The 20,511-nt window shown below is 43.4% G+C and overlaps 1 protein-coding gene across 1 annotated transcript in view; it reads left to right on the top strand.

Annotated features, from left to right (window-relative positions):
- The window catches only part of PTPN11 (protein tyrosine phosphatase non-receptor type 11), a 31,095-nt gene extending 20,107 nt beyond the window's left edge, over window positions 1-10,988 (top strand). The window contains exons 11-16 of the mRNA XM_069794618.1: window positions 522-676; window positions 1,349-1,416; window positions 2,090-2,241; window positions 5,950-6,062; window positions 6,291-6,392; window positions 7,457-10,988. Coding sequence (XP_069650719.1) covers window positions 522-676; window positions 1,349-1,416; window positions 2,090-2,241; window positions 5,950-6,062; window positions 6,291-6,360 — 558 coding nt within the window. The 3' untranslated portion in view covers window positions 6,361-6,392; window positions 7,457-10,988. The remainder of the gene's footprint in view (window positions 1-521; window positions 677-1,348; window positions 1,417-2,089; window positions 2,242-5,949; window positions 6,063-6,290; window positions 6,393-7,456) is intronic.
- The last annotated feature ends 9,523 nt before the right edge of the window (window positions 10,989-20,511 follow it).

The following is a 20,511-nucleotide window of genomic DNA, read 5'->3' as shown; positions in this document are numbered from 1 at the left end:
GGAAGGAATACAAAAGATGAGGAAGGAAACAGTTAACTAGTGTGGAAGTAGCACTTCCTTGTTAAGGAACAATTTGGATCAGGATGCAAAATGAATTGTGTAAGAAGCAAATAAGCAGGATGTGTCACATTGGTATGTCCGTGAGATGGAGCTGAGTGGGAATAAGTGCATAAGGTAAGTGCCACTAAGTATGAATGATGAGTATGACAGGCGAAGGTCCCTCGCTGTTGGTCACCCTCAGACAGAACTTTGCCGTGCCTTCTAAAGGTGAGGATGGAAATGTTGTTGGAAACAACTGCATGAGAAAGAGGGAGCTGAGGAAGCAGATGGTGTGATTGACTTGTCAGGCCAGGAAGAACTCTGGCTAGTTCCCTCCTTTAAGAGAGTTGTGGTGCTGTGGATACTGAGCAGCAGGTTGGATATGCCACCTTCTGATCTGACTCAACTTTGCCACATAAATGCTTTTAGCTGGATTTTGATCTGAAGGATTTTGTTTTCACGTGTTGGCATCTTCCTTCCAGGGGAACACAGAGAGAACAGTCTGGCAATATCACTTCAGAACTTGGCCTGATCATGGAGTCCCAAGTGACCCTGGTGGTGTACTAGACTTTCTAGAGGAGGTGCACCATAAGCAGGAGAGCATTTCTGATGCGGGACCAGTTGTGGTCCACTGCAGGTATGGTGATACGCTATGCCTCTCCTGCTATGCCTTTGGAGTTCTGTTGGATGTTTGATACTTTTTTTTTTTTTTTTTTTTTTGGCGGCGGGAGATGAAAACTTTAAAAGAAGACAGATTTCCCTGAGAGCTACTCATACTTTGATCTGTCAAGGTGTTTGTGCTTTCTGTTTTGCAAAATGATATATTCTAGATAGGTGTCAAATGGTTAGCTTTGAAGCAGGCTGTCTTTCAGAGTGTACATGTCTATGAATAAGAATTTCTGATGTTGTATGAGAAGGTGGTACCAGTTTTGGCTAGATACATTTCAGGTGCAGGATGATGGAAATTCTAGTATCCCATCCCACCTCCTGTGAGTGCTCTCTCCTCAGTCTTGGTTTATAAATGAGATACTACTTATAAGGCAAGGAAATGTTAGATCTGAGCTTGTAGTTTTTTTCTGATTCAAGGACGTTAATAAATGCTGAGGCACAAAAGTGCTGTTTTGACTTCTGTCTCTTCCATGCTAAGTTGATTAGGTGTCTAGTTATTTTTGACTTTTTGGTTTGGTTTGACTCTGGCTATAATTTGGAAGTCTAATGTCTCTTAATGTTAGACTCTTACTTGGACTGGTGTTTTGGTGTCTGTTCAGAAAGAGTGAAACAACTAACTTTTTTTCCCCCCTTTTTACAGTGCTGGGATTGGGCGAACAGGAACTTTCATTGTGATTGATATTCTTATTGACATAATCAGAGAAAAAGGTAGGTTTCCCTCTCACTTTTAGTTTCCTGTGGGACATTGATAGCTACATCACACTAAAACAACAGGAGTGTTGATAGAATAGAGGATTCTAGTGATGCTACAAACTAGGCATGTGTGTTTGGCATAGAAGGGACTTGCTCATTCCTCTTGATTTAGCTGGAATTCAAAGTGCTGAAGCCCTGCTCCAGTTCAGCATAATGAAAACTTTCAGCTGAGGATTAGTCAGGAGTCTGATTATGTTTTTCTTATTATTATTTGTATTATTTATTTTTCTGTTTTTCTTTTAAAATCATTCATGAGTGTGTGGTGGTCAGTATACTCAGGCATGCTGAATTTGAGCAACTTGTTTTTTGAGAATGGTGTAGTATCTATGTATAAACTGCTGTAAACAGTAACTCGGCATGTATGTTGAGCTAGGTTGCATTTAAAGTTGTCTCGGACCAGTGTGAAGTGATGCAGTTTTGTCCCTCAGGACAGCTTTCCATGTTATGTTACAGTTCTACAGATCTGTATATTAGAAGTCAAGGGCAAATGCTCTGTGTTAAATGTTAGCAATCTTGCTTATTGCGAGATCATTCAACTACACTGTGTTCTGCTGGAAGATGAGACCCATCTCTCCTCCAAAGATAAAGTTTGTTTTACTGTTCTTAACATTATGATGATTCTTCCTAGGTGTGGACTGTGATATTGATGTTCCAAAGACCATTCAGATGGTGAGGTCACAACGGTCAGGAATGGTTCAGACAGAAGCACAGTACAGATTTATTTACATGGCAGTACAGCACTACATTGAAACGCTACAGCGCAGAATTGAAGAGGAGCAGGTATATTTGTCCTAAGTATAAAATGTTACATAGGAACGTGTTATCATTTGAGCAGGGAGCAGAGTTGCCGCCTGTGACTTTCGGAGGCATGACTGCTGGCTGTATAACCAATGCATTGTGAGAAGCCTGGGACAGTAACCTGTTAACCCTGTTCAGAGAAATTAGCCTATATTTCAATTCGTTATGCTTAAGAATTACTTAAAGTATTAGGTGGAATTAGAAAATTGTAAAATAAAACCAGTGTGTTTGGCCACTGACAGAGAAAGAAAATCAGCAATATGAGAGGCTTCTCCATATGACTGCAACTAGTGCTGGTTTACCTTCCATGAAAATGCTTGCATGTAGGGGATCCTGTCCTCCCAGTCCCCCAGTCCCTGCACCCCAGATCTCAAATTCTCTTAATATTATCTAGTTTTCTGTGCAAGAAGAATAAGAGGTAAGGCTGTTAATTAATACAGAACCTTGTGTTCTGTTGAGTTTTAAAGAGATTTCAAACCTGTTAACTGTATTTCTAAAGTAGGATAATCAAATTCAAATGCTAGTCACTCTAATACCGATTTTGGAGTCTTAAAGTTTATTAGTAAGAGGTAAGTATATTGGACTGAAAGAAGAAAGAATGAGTGTGGTGATCTTGCAGTACAGTGTCCAACAAAAAGCAGTTAGAGGAGTGATTTGGTGTAGTAAGATGAGAAAAGGTTTGGAATATGTGGTGACAACCACAAGACCTTCACCTCACTCTTCCTGTTTAAGTACTTCATTGCATTCAAACTCTACAGTCTTTTACAGAAGTTACCTCATTTTGTAATAAAGAACTGACAATCTACACACTGTTGCTTTCATTCTCTGCCCTAACCTTTGGTCATCTGGGATTTTTATCTTTTTGTTTCAGAATTTCAATATATTTCCTTGTGCAGCTGGTTTGCTGCTGAGAAGGAGATAAACCCACACAACTGATCAGGCAGATGTGGGGAGCGGCAGGGTTAGCGCAGTGCCAGGTGTAAGATGTAATCCCTGTTTAGAGATGGAGTGTGCCAGCTTGGGCTTGGCACTCTTGTGTGGCTTCTGGCTGCTTTGGAGTGTGGCAGAGCTTATTTTATATTTGCCTACATGATGTAGATGCACCGTTCAGCAGAGAGGATAGAGACTTTATTCCTCTCCCCAGGACAGCTGTTGTGTGATCTGATGGTGATTAGACACAAAGTGAAGAACAAGAAATCCCGCAGGTGTACTTTTTTCCCTGGCTTTGTTGTCTCACTTCGCCTTAGAGCTGCTTCATATCTCGAATGTGTGTGTAATTATACAAGCCTTGTATCCTTAGCTTTTTGAATACAGTCTCTTTCTGCTGCTGCCATTTACAAAGTAGATCTGTAACTCTCTCTTGATTGTTTTGATGGGTTTTGAATAGTATTTTGATATTGAGTGGAGCAGTGTATTTCTCCTATAGTGATGAGGCTCAGTTAGTTGTGTCTCATCCTCTATTCCATTACTAGCTCAGAAGGCACAGGTATAAAAGTTTAAGAAACTGGAAATAGAACATTGCTTTACTTCAGGAGGTCTTGACCTGTAACTAAGGCTAATGGCAGCTATAGGAATAAAACTATATAGAACTTGTCAGACAAAAGCAAAGCTTTGTGGTGACTGTAGGAACTAATGTCCTGAAAAAAACATGGTGAATTGGGAATGCTCCAAAGCATGTTTTGATAGAGCAGAAAAAAAAAAAAGGCTAAGTAGTAGAATACTATGCAGAATGCTTGAATATCACCCCAGTAAGATAGTTTGGGAATGAAATGCTGTGTTTTGAGGAACTTTAACTTCTGGAACCTTCTTTTCTATGCTTGCTTTAATTACAGTTGCAAACAGTGAAAGCTGGAAAAAAACCTGGTGCAGTCAATTAGGGCACCTTTATAGGAAACAATATGAGGTTGTGCTCCCTGTCTGCTTTTCAATCTGGATGAACCCAAGCCAGCTCTGATAAGAAATTAGGTAGTCACACTAGCTAACCTGTTGTCGTGCAGGACTTAAAACCAGCTGGACTGAAGAAGTGGATATGTGAATAGCTGCATCCATTCACATAGATAAGCCTGCTTTTTGTTTGTATTCAGGAAGAAATTGCCCTGCTCTGCTAGCATTCGCTTTTGCATTGCAATGCTGAGAGCCTCAAGATTTCATAGAGTTAGGTGTTGTGTTAAATATTGCCTCTCTTCTTACAAGTGTAAAACAAAAGCAAAGTGAATTTGGGTGGGTTTTTGTTGTTTTTTTTTTTTTTTTTTTTCTTTTCTGTGGAAATGTGTATGTTCTCCTACATCTAGGAAACAAGTCATTCTTACCACATTTCTTTTATTCTGAATTAGAAAGGATAATTACAGTGAATTAAGTGGAAGGAAGAGAAGCCAGATATTTACTTTTTATTGGCTTGTTTTATCTGTTTGTCAGCTTAAGTAATAGAACTGACTGATTCTTTTTAAATTGCTTTTAAAGTACAGTACATCTGTAACATGAACTGCCATTCATCGTGCAGTTGGGGGCAGTGGGAAGGTGGAAATCAAGCCCTGGATTTTGGGCTTCAGAATATTATTGGCAGGTGAGGGGTTTGTAGCCATAACACTAGAATGCAGCAGAGTTTGAACTTTTGCGTTGTGTTTAAATCTTATTTTTTAGCATTAACCTTCCAGGTAATTGATCTGGACTGGTAGTCTATTTGAAAGTGATTTGTCAGGAGTAAGTAGGAGGCCGAGAGGGGAGAAGTTCAGTAAAATAACAGAACAAGTTGAGCAAGTTTTGAGTAAGTCTCAGAAGGCCATCTTGGAAAAACTTCAACCTATATTGCTATACAGAGTGTTCTTAATGGAAACTCAGCAGCCAGAACTCCCCAGAAGCTCTGACAACCTCTGCTGTGAGATTGATTCAGGTCAGTTATTTAGTACTCGTTCAAGCATTTAAAAAAACCAAAACAAACCAAAGAACACAAAAAAACAAACGGCAACACAAAACCAACAAACACCCCCCCACCCCCGCAATCCAGTACCCTGTAAAACTTTAAAGTGAGTCTTTAATTTCTGTGTAGTTTTCGGTGTATGCATGCGTTGTGAATGTTTGCCTTGAAAGGAAGAAAGCCATATCCCCTTACTTTTCCTAGTGTAGCTTTGCTTGCTGGAGCCTTCAGTATCTTTAGATGAATGCCAGCACAATTGGCTGCAGCTTGTAACATATGCTGCAGAATACAAATAACAGCTTGGGTTCTTTTTATATCAAACCTAATGGGCTAAGATGTTATTTTATTAGAGATCTTGCAAACAACGTTGTTACTCATTTGGCCACATCTCCAAGCTGGAAATAAGGTCAGTGGGAAGCCCACTGGCTGGTACTGTCTATTAAAGAATGAAGCATGGTTTCTTCTGCCAAGTAAGATGAAGATTGCGTATGAATGCTGGTTCCTGAGGTTGGTATATTCTGCTGGAGATGGTGGTGGAGAGAGGAATATTGAAAAGTGAGCCTTTTCAGGTCTTGTAACCAATGGCTAAAGCCAGCCTTTAGGTCTTATCCATGTTGTGTGTGTTATCTACAGAACTGAGCTTTCTTCTCCTTGTAGACACACCTTTCTTCTAAAAACAGACATGGTTAGTTACACATGTAATTTCTGCACTACTTCAATGATTGTTTTCTATTAGTAATCAAAAACCTGGCTTTTTGTTGTGTTTTGCTTCACAGAAGAGTAAGAGAAAAGGTCACGAATACACAAACATTAAATATTCTTTATCGGACCAGACAAGTGGGGATCAGAGCCCTCTTCCACCCTGTACCCCAACCCCAACATGTCCAGAGTAAGTTCACTTCTATTGTTAAGGTGTAAGTTTTCTGAACTGTACTGACTAATTTTCAGGGACCTCGAATGAGAATGAGTTACCACAGAATCTGCCCTAGACTGTTGCCCTGTGCTTTGCTCTTAAAATAAATTAAGCAAAATAAATTGTCTCTGAATTGCATTGCATGTACAAATATGTTTTTCTCCAACTAGATGCTTTGGACTGTAAATCCTTGTTTCATTTCAGAATGAGAGAAGATAGTGCTAGAGTATATGAAAATGTGGGGCTGATGCAACAGCAGAAAAGTTTCAGATGAGAAGATGTACAGAGACTTCCACGCAGAGGCAGGTGTGTATGTTCAGGAGCGAGTGTGTGTATCCAGCCTGGAGTTGTGGTGTTTGGAGAAAATGCACACAAAACCAAACTATGAGAAGAACTATAGGAAGGACTTTGTAATGCCCAAAATGTGTGTAATCTATCCACCTTAGGGTGTTTAAATTCCAGAAGCTAATTTTGATTGAATTGCATGTACGTCTACCCTTTCAAAACAATGTGGAATATTAGCTTGGTAGTTAGGGCTTTGTTCTCGTGTCCTGACTCACCAGTGACCGAAGTTGGAAGTCTTATTATTCAGGAGACTGAAATCCTGCATGCTAGCAAAAGATGAGTAGCAATTACAGCCTGAACTTTCCACATCTTTTAAAAGTTGCTCCTGGTTGATGATAAGGCTTTCTGTGCATCTAAAGAGATTCAAAGAACACTTAATCTCATGCTCAGCCTCATAAAAGATGTGATGAGCAAAGCTACCGCTGTGCCTGCGTGGTGTGAGCAGTTCATGTAGTATTGTTGTCTTACTAGTAAAAATTAAACCCTTGCTTTTGCTGGGAGAGAAATCTGTAGTTTCTCTTTGTTATATTTTAAATACCTGTTATAATTTTGTTCTTGCAGTCAGGCAACTGAATATATATATATAGGTTATTAGCTGATAAGTTTATCTGATACTTCAGTTAATGGGCTGTGAATACAGCAAAGGAATACCTTTGAATTTAATGTGTCTTTAGTCATTAACTTCTTTTGGATTCTAATTTAAAGCCTTTTGTCATCTTTCCCCCTGTGTTTTTAAAGACTTCAGAAATCCTCTTTTCCCTTTCTGTTTGGTAACTGTAAGTATGTGTCATCCATTTAGTCTAGGGACCTCTCCAAGTTTATACACAATCTCATCTTCTACTTCCAAAGTACCATGCTTTATAAGTTTATAAACCAAAGTTTCTAAGCAAGGTTTGAGACTTTTGGTTGACTTTAAGGCTTTCTTGAATCAAAACTGAGCACTTCTGTATAATGTCAGAGTAAGAAATAACTGCTTTTTTTTTTTCCTAAATAACTTTTTATTTTCTTCTCCCTTCCTTTCCCAGAACTGAATATGGTTTTTAAGAAGGTCAAGAAAGAGATGGAAGAAGCTTCACATGAATGGTGAACCCTGAGGGCTTGGTACCTTTTTATTTACGGTTTTAATCCTTCAACAGTAGGCAAAACTTAAGACCATCTAAAGATTGTTTATCTCTCTTCTCTCCAATACCTGATTTACAATTGCTCATTTTCCAAATAAAAGGAAATCCTTTCTACAGTGTAGACAACTACTTTGTAGAGTCAGTTTTGAATCTCGCAAACTGTTGGACTGTCATCCATTTGTTTTTTAAATAGTATTTTTGTTTCACAGTATGCCTATTAGTTGGGGTTTTTTCCTTATTTGAGCAGTTGTGGGATTTTGGCGGGGTGGGGGGCGGGGGGTGGTGGGAGAGCAATGATGTGGATAAATCCGTTACACTAATGTAAAATACTGATGGGAACAATACTTGATTGTTTGAAAACAGTGGATCACCAGCATGAATAGAATCAGCTACATGATAAAATTAGTCCTGATACATTTCAAACTCAGACTGAGTTTCATAGGAGTGAGCAGTTATTGATATGAAGGTGCTTTTTGTGATAACTGATGGCTTTGATTACGACTTAGCTGAGTGGCTGGATAGGCTATTTTTGAGTGATTATGCAAGGTAGCCTTTACTTCAGACAAGATTTCTTTTACATGATCTCTACCCAAATTAGAAATTTACTGTATCTCTCATGGGCACAGTGGCCTAGCTGTTTGTGAGGACACTGCCTAGCTGTTTGTGAGGACACTTGTCTGTGTTAATTTGTCTGTGTTTGTCTATTAAGCAAGAGATTGAACTTGTAGAGTTAAGGTATTTTAAAAAGTTGCATGATGACACCTTGACAGCATATTAAAAGCAGTGAAACAAGTAACCCACTGTGCAGGCTGTTACCTTAGTATAAGGTAACCCTCTTCCCCTTCTGTTGGGGAGGTGTAAGCTGTTGAGCCTTCTCGTTTTTTAGTAAGGCCTTATGCTAGTGTAAGTAGCTAAATTAAAGTTGTGTGGGGAAAGCAGTGCATGGAAGCTAGCTATCCACTAAAATTGCCTTAGTTGAAAAAGGGTGGCATGGGCAGCAAGGCCAGCAGGCTTGTTCTGGTTCGTTTCATCAGGCAGGAGTTTATTACCATTCTACCTGAAGTGCCTTTCAGAGCTGCATTGAATTTGCTGTCCCTATTTGATTAAAAAATTTACATCCACCTGAAACCACTTCTGATTGTTGTGAATAAGACAAAGTCCTCTTCTAGAGACTCTAGAACGAAGAACTGCTGTTCAGCTGCCAGTTAATTGGGGTTTTTCACTTTGTTTACTCTGTCCAATTATCTGGACCAGATGCTCCTCTTGAAGCCGTTAGCAGCTGCTTGTGTGCATTAATGGCAGAATTGGTCCCTAGGAGTGGGTACCGGTGGTGTCTTAGCAATGTTTTTCCCCGTGTTTCTGGGGAAGTTCTGTGACTTAAGTGGTGTTAAGGAATTATTGCCATTTTCATACAGCAGGTGCAGATGGTGAACGCTGCATTAAATTGCTGTATGCAAGGGTGCAGGGCCAATGGAATTGTGTTATTGGCCTTACTAGTGAAATTATGCTAAAGCCTGGAATGTAATTAATGCAGCTTTGTGAAAGGTTAAGTGGGAGATTACATTACCTTTTCCTGAGAGTGCTTTGCAAAATCAAATATTTGAACACTTTGTACTGAATGAAGGTGCTTCTTTAATGTTAAGCAGACTTTTGTTACTTTGCCTATTGTCCTTTTTGTCTTTTGAGGCTTTGGGTTTTTTTGGGAACTCCTGTCACCAGCATACCATAATACATGTTTTAATGTCATAGCCTTACACTCTAGTCATAAATACTAGTGCCCTTTCTAGACCTAAAATTTCTAGTCATGATGAGAGAGAGATCTATTTGTTTGGTAGCAAAATACCTATTCTGCATCGCCTGCTTCCTCTCCTGTCCCTATTTACAGCTTCATCCTGCTGAACAGGGATCAGTTATAAGTGTTGGTATTTGTATAGAGCAATTGATGGCAATTAAATATTTGTCTAAAACTTTGTGCAAAGTTAGACAAATTCTACACTTCATATGTTATAGCAAGGTGGAATACGTGTTCAGGTTTGGAGCTATTCTGCACCAAACTGAAAAGTCAGGGGAAAAGTCAAGAGAAAGGAGAGAAGGATCCTGAATGAATCTGAACTCTGTTATGAACTCAGTTAACGTGATGTGTCTTAAAAGATTGACCTGTATAAGCAGCAATCAGTTACGTGGCCAACATGAAGTTGCCTCTTACGACCTCATTTTAGCTGTTTAGAACATGCCGCTGTAGGATTTCTCCCCCCCCCCCGGAAACAGGGAATTCTTACTGCAGAATGTGTATTAATCCTGGGGAGCATATGGTGGTGGAATGTCAATGAGGGGGGAACAGAATCTGAAAGATTGTGAATAAATACTCCTCTCTTAACAGAAGTGCTAGGCCCTGCTGAATACCAAAGGCGAGACCTTGCAAAATAAAATCTGTCTGCCTTTCATGCACCGGCAAGAGAGGGATGATTCTTAAAGCATTTTTTAAATTATTTTAAACAATGGCTGGGGTTTATGACAGATGAAGCAAGAAGGAGAAATGTCCTTTGGTTCAGGGGAGATAAGTGAATGTGGGTTTCATGTATTTCTAGTAAGTTTTTAGAGAATAAATTTAAAGCATTGGTTTACAAGCTTTTGCTGTATCAATGGAATGGAAAAGGGATGTAGTTCTGAAGTGTTCTGTTGTAGAAGACTTTATACCACAAGGGAAACTTTAACCCAACTCCTAAGGCACAATAATTTATGCCAGCATGAATTTGCTGCAGACTTCATTTACTGAATGTTTTATAGCATACACTTTAATTTCAGCTAACTGTTGTTAGGACTGATTGGTTCTATTAATCCTGACCAAACTTTACTTTTTCCTCTTAAGGTATGTGTTTGAAACATGATTAACTAGGATACGGCTAACGAAATTATAAAACCTGTTTCCTTTTTTTGTTGTAGGGATGAGAAAAATCACAGCTGGTACTAGGATGTGTTGTCAGGTTTTGATTTTCTACCCATAACTTCATTATTTCAAATTAATTTTTAATTTCTCCCTTTTAAATAGTGAAACGTAATTAATAATTTCAAGCCTGTTTATTTATGACATTATTGTGATTTTTTTTTTTTTATTACAGTACTAAAGACTAATGAAAAAGGATCCTCTTATTAGGTGGAGTAGACCTTGCATTTATTTTTTTCCTGCAATGTATGAAGTATTGTACCAGAGTATTAAATGAAATGTAATATTTTATTGAAAAATTTCTATCCTTTAAAAGGAATACATTTAGGATGTCATCAATTTGATGTGAATCATGTAAATGTTGATAATGCGCTGTTTATTATACATCTAGTGTTTCAAAAGACTCACTTATTGCCTTTTGCCCACATACATTCTGTAGACCATTTACAATTGTCAAAATGTGACATTAAAAGAATAGTTCATGTATAGAAATATTGGTGGTTGTCCATTGTTTTCTGTGCTGGTATTTATGGGTCTTAGTTCAGCTGCTCTGCTAGCTGCATTGTGATTTTTATTGCTGCGAAGCTATATTATTGGAAATAAAAGCATATCTGTAAACCTCAGAACTTCAAAAAAAGGGAAAAAAAGAAATTAAAAAAAAAAGAAATAAAAATAATTTTCTTAAGATGGTTTGTCAGTTACTCTTTTCCAGCTTGCAGTCAGAAAAGATGGTGTTGTATGGGCACTAATCTTCAAGTCTAGTTCATAGTGTTTCTGAATTGTACTGCTGAGCCCCCTGCGGGATGAGATGCTGTTGAAGAGAGCAGCTGTCCTTCCTGAGAGCCAGTGGAGCAAAACTCTTAAGTATGATGTATATGAGCTTTTATCTTTGCATTCCTACCATCTGCTGCCAGCTGGCTGCCCCGTGGGAGGTTCTCTGTGCTGTCCAGGTACTGTCTCTCCGGTTAGCCCTCCATGGCTTTTGTCCTGGGAGTCTTGCCCTTGCGCTCCTGCGATGGTCAGGTGTCCCTGCTGCCTCCTGCTTTCCCTTTCCTGTTCTACCTCCAGATAATTGACCTTCATCACTTTTTTTCCTGAATTTTGGACATGGTGTGGAACATGCTCAAAATTGGGATGGAGTGGGGATTGGCCTGCATCTTTCTGCTATTAGTGTATTATCAATCAGTTTTAACTAGGGGAAAGGAAGGGCAATCCTGTTCTTTCTCTGTGCACATCACACTCAGCTGCTGCTCTCGCTCCTGCTGCTCCTTCCTTCCAGATCTTTCATCTCTTGCACCATTTGTCTTTGGAGCTGTGCTGTTTCCTGAGATCCTTTTATGCCAGCACCATGCAGTGACTCAAAAGAGGGACTGGTGTTTTGAAAAGGAGCTGTATTGTACCCCAGGCTCCTTTCTGCCAGCTGCTGCTACCATACTTCAAAAGCTGTCACAATTTCTGACTCTCTGTAGCACTTGGAGCTAGACACTTCCAAAAATGTATGTCCTACCTGTTCTCTAGGCAGGAGCAGAAGAGCGTACATGTGCCCCTAAGTATTACGTATCAGTCTAATTGTAGGTCCACTAATACTGCTTTTTCTTTCTTAAAGCTGTTGGGAGTGTTCCATTAGGCATGTCATTGCTGTTATTGATTCCCAGGAACTAGGCAGCCTTAGTGGCTTCACTAACATATGAAGGGTTTTTAATTCAAGGAAAGGTTCCGCTAAGCATTAGGTCTCCCCTTGATCCTGGTTTTGGGGCTGAGTGGTAAAAACGCAACTGAGACATCCTGCAGGTTTTTAGGAAATAAATGCTGTATGTTGTAACACAGATGACATGAGCAGTGCTGGTTGCACACAGAGCAAAGATCAGCTGAATTTGTAGTAAACCAAGCTTAATCTCAAGGTGATGGCAAAGCATAGAGATAATCTACTGAAATGCTGGGAAGGAGGCAAAGCCCTGTGGTTGAGGCCTCTGCAGATTCACATACAAGCCGAATTCAAATGAGGACAGAGGCTATGTAGAGCAGCTTGGTTTTAAGGTGATTATCCTGCAGAGTAAGATTTTTTTGTTGTTGTTTATGAACGTGTCTAGCAGTTTGCATCCATCTCTGTGTATAGCAATGGTTTTATAAGCTGTTTCAGGGTTGGGGAAGGAGGGGGACCAGTCCAATCTGAGAACTTTGACAAAGATTGAAAGCGGTAGGGATGTGGGGACACTTACAGCACCTCCTGCTTTCTCCCAGGCTGCTGTGTTGCGTTTTTGCTTGCCCTGTGTAGGTAAGTATGAATAGAATTTATTCTCGCAGCACTCTCAGTGTGTATACAAGCCTAGATGATCGGATATTACTCAAGGACAAGTTTGTTATTTCCATAAAACCTTGAAACTTTGGCTGACTTTTCTTTAGTACAAACTCCAATGCAGTTAGTGTTTAGGTTAGGTGAATTCTGAAACATGCCTCCTGTTACACAGCAAAATGTATACATTGTACTGCTCTTCTGATCCTGTAAGGAGACGAGCTGAATGGGTCAGGTAAAATGAAGGTGTCCTTCAATCAACCTATTTGCTGTTTCCAAAGAAAACATTTTTCCAGCGCGTCTCTCTTGGCAGAGCTGGTGCAAATCAGGTTCCATTTTCAGGGTAGCAGTTCTTGTTTCATGTCCCTGTGTATTGCACCTGGTTGTGTTTTTTAAGACTTCACATGCAAGTCTTCCTTTGCCTTGAGCTGGAGCCTGAGGCTCAAATGTGTGTGTATTTTCTTCCCTTTTTTCTTTTGTAATAGTTGGGAAAGATACCTTCAAAGGCTTCTTAATATGCTGATTGCTTCCCGTTTCCCCCATGGAGTAAGATTCAGCATAACAATTCATAGATCAAAACGTTTGATTTGAAAAAAAACCCAGCTCTCCCAACAAATGCCTCCAGGTATTGGAGGGGCTGTTACATTTTTAGTGTGCATCATCTTGACGACTCACTTTTTTCTTGACTACATGCATGTTTGCTCCTAACAGAGGACAGCTCTTTGGATTCTTATGCTGGTGCTTTTCTCAGTTTCCTTATTTGTGTCATTGGATGTGAAACAGGAGGGGGAGGAACTCCCTAGTCTCTCTTGTGCTGGAAATCAGGCTGGAAGATGCTGTGATTCCTTCTAGTCTTTTTATTTAATAGTCCTATGCCTGAGCTTAGTTTATGGTTGTTTTTTCTGGCCGCAATCTTTAATTTTATAGATCCATGAAAGTTCCTTGTATATTTACAACTATGAATGATAGCTAAAGGGATATAAAGTGCTGTGTAAGAAACAGGAGAGAGAAATAATATGTAAGTGGAGGCTTTTTCAAACTGCTTGATCTCATTTTATTTTGTGCACTTAAGGTTTAGTATTTGTAGAGCGGTTGAGTGTCCTCTCGAAGGAAGGGAATGTCTTTGTCCTTCCTGGTGCCTGGGCTGCGGGTATGGAGAGCAGGTCGACGGCTGGCTAGTCAAGATTGATTACGCTCACTGTTTCAGATAAGTCTGACCTCAGGTCCTGCCTGACAGCAGCAATTCTGGCTTGGTCTGTACCTATTTGGCCACCCTGGCCTTCCTGGGGAATCAGTGTCTCCTTGGGAGGCTGTGCTTTGGATACAGACCTGCACATGGGCACGTCCTCCTGCTGCTTTCCCGATGCTTCTGGCATCCTTTGACAGCAGCTGATCATACTTGTAGCACTGTCCTAGTTTAGCATAGCAGAAAGCTGCTTTAATTGGGATATTCTTTGTGTAGGCTTTTGTGCAAACAGCAAACCTCCCCAGCAGTTCTCAGCTGCACAAGCTCTGTGCTTTGCAAACCTTTCCCCCAACAGTGTCAAGATCCGAGTTTTGATGTTCACCTGTCTCCGCTGCAGCAGTCTGTGTTGTGTCCGTGTGCAATCTGCTCCCCTTCCTTCAGTCTCCTGGAGTCCTCTTGTTAATTACAGATGTTTGCAGTGACTTGCATTATTGTAATGAACGGCCTTTGTCAATTCACATTCCTCATGGTTCACGAGCTCCGGGAAATGCAGTACTTCCAGAGCATCTACTCTGGATTGCTCTAGGTGTCCTGCACTAACCTCTGTGTAGACTTCACACTTTCTGTGATTTGGCGACTGCTGTTGTCCCCTAATAAAGAGATTTGACTAAATACTGTATGAAATTTGAAATCAATCTCTAAGGGTTCTCCCACAAGGATCTGTCTGAAAGTTAACCTTTTGATTCATAGCAGCTCATAATTGTACAAATCATCAGTGGCTACACTGAATTTCTATTAGCTTTGGTCCATTTCCCAGGCCTAGATCTGCATAGTAATATCAGTGTCTGGACAATCTGCTCCTAAAATTCAGTTGAATCAATCAAAAGGCTTTGAATGGTGACTTCCATTGCAGAGATGCATTTCTGCATAATGTGGAAAAGCAGTAGACTCTCTTACTCAAATTGCTCTTCCCAGGCACAGGTCACTGGCTGGACTCAGTCTAGATCATGATGCTTTTATCAGAGGCACAAGAAAAATAGGAAGCTGCTCTCCCCAAAATTCGGTGCCTGCCATTGATGAAAACCAGAGGATGGAACCAGCATGTTGCTGTCACCCTGCAGAACAAGTAAGTGTGTCCTCAGGGTGGTTAGCTGTGGCAGACTGTACCTCCATCCTTCCCAAAGGAATGATTGGGGTCCTGTTCCCTGTAGCTATGTCTTGCCCCTTCGAGCATGAAGCCCTTTAGGATGAATTACATGGTCTTAATGGTAACGTAGCCTGGGAAATGAAATTGGGGATGGAGCCCTTGTCTTGCCCACGACCTGGACTTGCGTCACTTTTGCTGTCCTTCCTCCCGGTCAGCATCACTGTCCCTTAAGCTGTAGGACAGGAGGGTCACAGGAAGACTGATGTTGGGAGGGATCTCCCTTCCAGGGGCTTGGAGCCTTTTTTTTTCCCCTCTGTTTCATGAAGGGTGTAGGAAGAAGGGCTGTGGTGGTGGTGGGATTCCTTCCGCAAGGCTTGTTCTCCTTTCTTCGGCCAGTCGCTGAGCGTTTCTGACACGCAGCATGCTCCGCATTCTGGCACGGGATCAGGAACGCAGGGGAGAGGCTTTGTTCCAGTCTCTGCTGCAAACGGGCTGATTGCTGGTGCGTAAGAGCCCGGAGGCTCTTGCATGTGAGTGCTTGTAGCTCGACTGCAGGAGTGTCTTTGTGCTTAACACGTTCGGCTCCTGTGTGCTTTGGGGCAATGGGTTGAGTTAAAACAATTCACCGGCAGGCTCTGGCTCTGCTGAGTTTGACCCTCAGAGATGCGGGGAAATAATAGACTGTGCTGACTTGTCAGGTATATTGTGAAAATAAACACCACGGAGATCTTGGGCCTCGCAAATATTACCCTGGTGGGTACCGTAAGTACCTAGCGTGAGACATTTATGTATGGTTCACCTGGCTGGATTGCTGACTCCACTCCCCTGGAAGCCCCTTCGCTGGAGCGAGGAGGTAATTTCGTACTCTGGTGCTACCAGACCCAGCGAGGGCTTGCTGCAAGCCCCGAGCATCGCCCGCCAGCTTTCCAGGAGGCTGCGAGCAGCGTTTGCTACAGCATCCTTGTGCCACTGCAGCAGCACGGTTACCCCATTCCCATCACAAAGTCTTGCTCTTACAGGCTCTTGTTTTAATGATTTGCGTGTTAAACGTGAAAAAAAAAAAAATTGAGTGCGTTTGTGTTTTCCATTACTGAGCCTTACTGACCCTGCCTGCCTTCCGTTTTGCTGGGGGGTGTGTTTTCCTCGTGTCGTCCTCAGTGTTTAGCAGTGATGTGCAGGCACAAAACGTGCCCCATGTGCCATCGGACTGGGGCTAATACGTGCTGTAGCTGTTTTATCTCTATTAATAGTTATTTCCTCACGGAGGATTTTTATGCTTCCGTGCACTTAGGGAAGGTTGCTTTCAAATTCTCTTCCTATCACTCACGATAAATGGTGTGTCAGTTCCAGGATAAATAGGCAGGATGGGAAAGGTGTTGCCATAGTAACAGAGGGATTTCAGTGATTGGTATCCATGGCAATTGTTGATAATTCTGAGAGATTTTTAAAATGCTTTATTTAAAACATAATGAGTGCGCTGCTGCCTACGGTGCCGGCGTGGTGGGGAGCGAGCGTGTGTGTGTACGCACACATGCATGCAGAGGCACACGCGCTTTCGGGAGGAAGCTTACCCATGCATAAGAAAGGAGGGGAAGTTTATTTTAAGGCCATTCGGCTGCTGTGTCATGTGGCAGAGGGACAGCATCAACAGCCCTATTCAACAACCCCTGCCTGCGCGGGGTCCTCGCGGGCTCCTTTGCTGCCCGGCCGGGCTGCAGCCGGGGGATGCTGGGGCTCCTGCGTGGTGGCTGTGGGTGACCCTCGAGGCCAGCCGGCCTTTGGGACGGGGGGGATGCGTGTTTGGGAGGAGGGCGCGAAGGATAACCAGGTCCATCTCACTAGGGTCGTGATGATGGGAGCACTTCTGGAGGTCTGTAGATGGCCAAAAGGCTTGGGGTATGGTGGTAAAACCTGCTGAGAAAACTGGCTTATGCCATGGGGGTGCCTGTCCCCGTGTGGAACGGGGCTTTGAAAGCACAACTACCTTGCCCCTGTTTTGTCAGAGAGGTGATAACTCTCTTACCTCTCCGTACCTTGCTGCAGCGCCTTTGCTTTTACTTCTCCTAGAGGAACGGTCCGGGTGGAAGTCACCCTGCGAAGCAGGAGGGATGCTCCTGGCCCTGTCAGGCGGAGCAGCGGTGGGAAGGGCACCCTGTGCCATCTGGGCTCCGCTTCTGCTCCAGTGAGCCCCGAGCTGGGAGCAGACAGCATGGGCTCCCGGGGATGCGGCTTTACCATCCTGCACGGCCTTGGCAAGGGAAGCACAGCCGCGTTTTGGCATGGGCTGGGAACAAACGGGAAAAAAAATGCCTTTGCTGGAAGCCCTGTGACTGCCTGGGAGCAGCGGGCGAGCTGGGTGGGTGTCCGTGTGTGCAGGCAGCGATGGCCGATGAGCTGGTGGCTTGGTGCTGCCTCCTACAACCCTGTTGTTATTGCAAGCGGAGCAGGAGCAGCTGCTGCCTGCTTCATTAACTGGCCCATCGTGGCAGGGGGCTGGAGCGCTACCACAATAAGTGCCAATTAAACACCTCTCCAAAATGATCCTGGACCAGCCAGGAATTATATTTTGTTAGCAGGCATGGGAAGTGTCAGAAACCTCTTCCTTGGGGACCCGGCCGGTGGTGGCTTGGTTTTTCTTTTGCATCTCCAGGATGCAAATATTTAACCTGCTCACTTGGAAAAGGTCCATGTAAGGCAAACAAGGGCCAGGCGAAGGTCCACCTGGCTCCTTCTGCCAGTGCTTCTCCCCCGCCGGCCGGGAAGGGTTCCTGGGTGCAGGCAGAGCCCCGAGCCCCCGTGGCGGTCGCTGGCTCCCTGCCCCGGCACAGAGGGGGGTCCTGAGCACACCTCTGGGGGTTGTTTTTCGGGGGAGAGAGGGAAGCCCCCACATTTGGGAGGGAAGCTCCCACAAAAGGAGCCCCCCTTTGCTCTTCCCAAAGGGAAGAGCAGCTGGTGAGAGTGCCCGAGCCCTAGTCGTTTGGTTTAATATGTGGAATTTGTCTTTCCCCCTCTTGGTCCAAAGACCCTTTTTCTGAGCCGGAAAAATTCTGCTGTTTTTCACCTCAGGCTTTTCCTTCTGTTGGACAGAGGTAGCACTGGGCTGCGGGGCTGGGTGTTTTGTTAATCCGCCTTAGTCTATGTAGCGATTGTTCATCCATCTTTGCTGGCAGAGATGTCACTGCCTCCTTTCTTTCTGCGCTTCAGGACATTGAAGTATGAAGCGCTTTGTAGGTCCTACAAAATAACAAGTTCATGTGATTGCACTTCGAGCAGTGATCTTGCAAACACTTCTATGCAAGACAAATACTTCCAGTGTGGGAAGCTTTTTCCTTTTTCCTTCCTGAGATTTTTCCTTTGCTTTTCAGCGTGGTTGTGCCAGGGATTAAAAATTATGCTGACATTTTTGTTGGGTTTTAATGGCTTGACTCCCTGCATGCTGTTTTGCACTGAATGCTGTATTTTGTACATCAAACCTTGGTATGTAGAGGGTTTTTTGAGGGCGTCCTGCATTGCAGCCTGGCCTGGAGGCTGCGTGGGTTTTGTGCTGCGATCTCCTGCGTTGGTCTCAGTGCGGTGGTTCCCCATCAGGCTGACACCTCCTGCCACCACCTGATGAGACACCAAGGGTAAATGTTGGGTATAAACAAAACGCATTTGGCCTCGATAGACTGTATTAGTGCTGCTTCACCTGCTGCTGCTTCTGGCCGTAGTGCCTGGCTGATCCCCCACTGCACCACATCAGCTGATGTAATTTTCGGGGGCAGTCACCACCAAGGGCAGTGTTTCGTACCTGGTTGAGATGTTAAATTACTTCGTATTTCTAATGGAAATGTAACCTCGGTTTTACGTCTCGGTGCCCACAGCAAGTAGCGCCGAAGCACGTCAGCTATTGAAAATGAAAAGATCCATAGTGTTTTTAGGATGGATGGCTGAGCCCTGCCCATGCTGGTGGGAGAAGGGAGAGATCTTAAGCACCAGAGCAGATGGAGCAGAGGGGAGAGCAAAGCACCCGGAGCTTTTACCCGGCAGAGGTGCTTTTTCTTGGGAATACATCAGCTCTGGCACACGCTGAGAGCTGGGGTTTCTTTTTTTTGTCATTTGGGGCTGAAAAATGAAGTGTGTGCTAGTGATCATTACAACGTCCACCGAGTTTGTTAAAGGATCTTTTTATGAGCCGATTTGCACAACTCCCTTTCCAGGCTGCTAGGCATGATAAAATACTGCCGTTCGGCCTGTCACAGGGATAATTGGTTGGCATTATGAATCATAAAAGTATGTTCCCCCCTGGAATTTTATCCTGACATTTGATTTAATTTTTCTTGACATCATATCCATTATATTGCATTGCCTTGCCCTCGATAGCTGAATTTGCATGCTGGGAGTAAGGACCAACAGGTTACTTAAAGAGCAAAGCGGCTGTTAGTGGGAGTGTTTGCTCTGTCCGGAGGAACTTCTTTCTAAATGAGCTAAAACGTTATAAAAGTGCCAGTGAGGAAGCAGGATCCTCCCTCCTGCTTAAACCTGCTGGCAGGAGGAGAGGCGGCTCTGCTTTCTGATGGGGACGTGATGGGGCTGTGTCTGAAATGGGCTCGTGGGGCAGGAAGGAAAAGGCACTGGGTTTTTGTTTTACCCAGCCTTACTCAATATTTCTGTGCTTTCAACACTCCTGAAGCAAGGAGTTGGGGTAACTTCCATGCTGGCCACTGGAGACGTGGAGTAGATGCGGTGTCCTCCATGCACCGTGCTTTCCCCGGGATCCTCCTGGCATACAGTGACACCGTTGGCATGGTCGTGGTGTGGTCTGCAGCCCACCATAACTGGGGAGGATCATGCCGGGGGTGAGCCTGGGTACAGGATCAGCTCTTTTCCCAGTTTAAAGCCTGTGCGATTGCAGGTCTGGGGACATGCAGTGATGCCACTGCGAGCGGGTTTGGCTTGCTGGCGGTTTAACAAGCTTTGTGCAAGGCCCTGAGCACCCTGGCATAGCTTTGAAGGCAGTCACCTCCTCGAGGACCCTCGAGCCCTCCAGTCACCCCTGCCACTTCCATTTTGGCACGACTCTAGATGGGGACCCCCCCCATAAGCATCCCCAGTTGGGGCTGGGATCTGCCGCTCCGGCGGGTCTGCAGGCACCCTCCCTCCCTCCCTCCTGGCACAGGCGCTTCTCATGCAGACTGGTAATTAGCACAAATGTAGGATCCTATTAATTGCAGCAATTGTGATGTTTAGATTTCTGGGTTAATTGGTAATATCTGGTGTAACATTTTTTCCCTCTGGATATTTTTGATCACAGTAATTAACCTCCCCCGTTCGGAGGAGCAGACATTCATCACTGTGCTCTCCGGCAGCCCGCAGCTGGGGTCCTGGTGGGATCCCTCTCCATGGGTGC

The sequence above is a fragment of the Haliaeetus albicilla genome, chromosome 10 (genome assembly GCF_947461875.1).
Source record: "Haliaeetus albicilla chromosome 10, bHalAlb1.1, whole genome shotgun sequence".
Lineage (NCBI taxonomy): Eukaryota > Metazoa > Chordata > Aves > Accipitriformes > Accipitridae > Haliaeetus > Haliaeetus albicilla.
The sequence above is the reverse complement of the archived record's forward strand: the minus strand, read 5'-3'. Positions and strand labels throughout refer to the sequence as shown.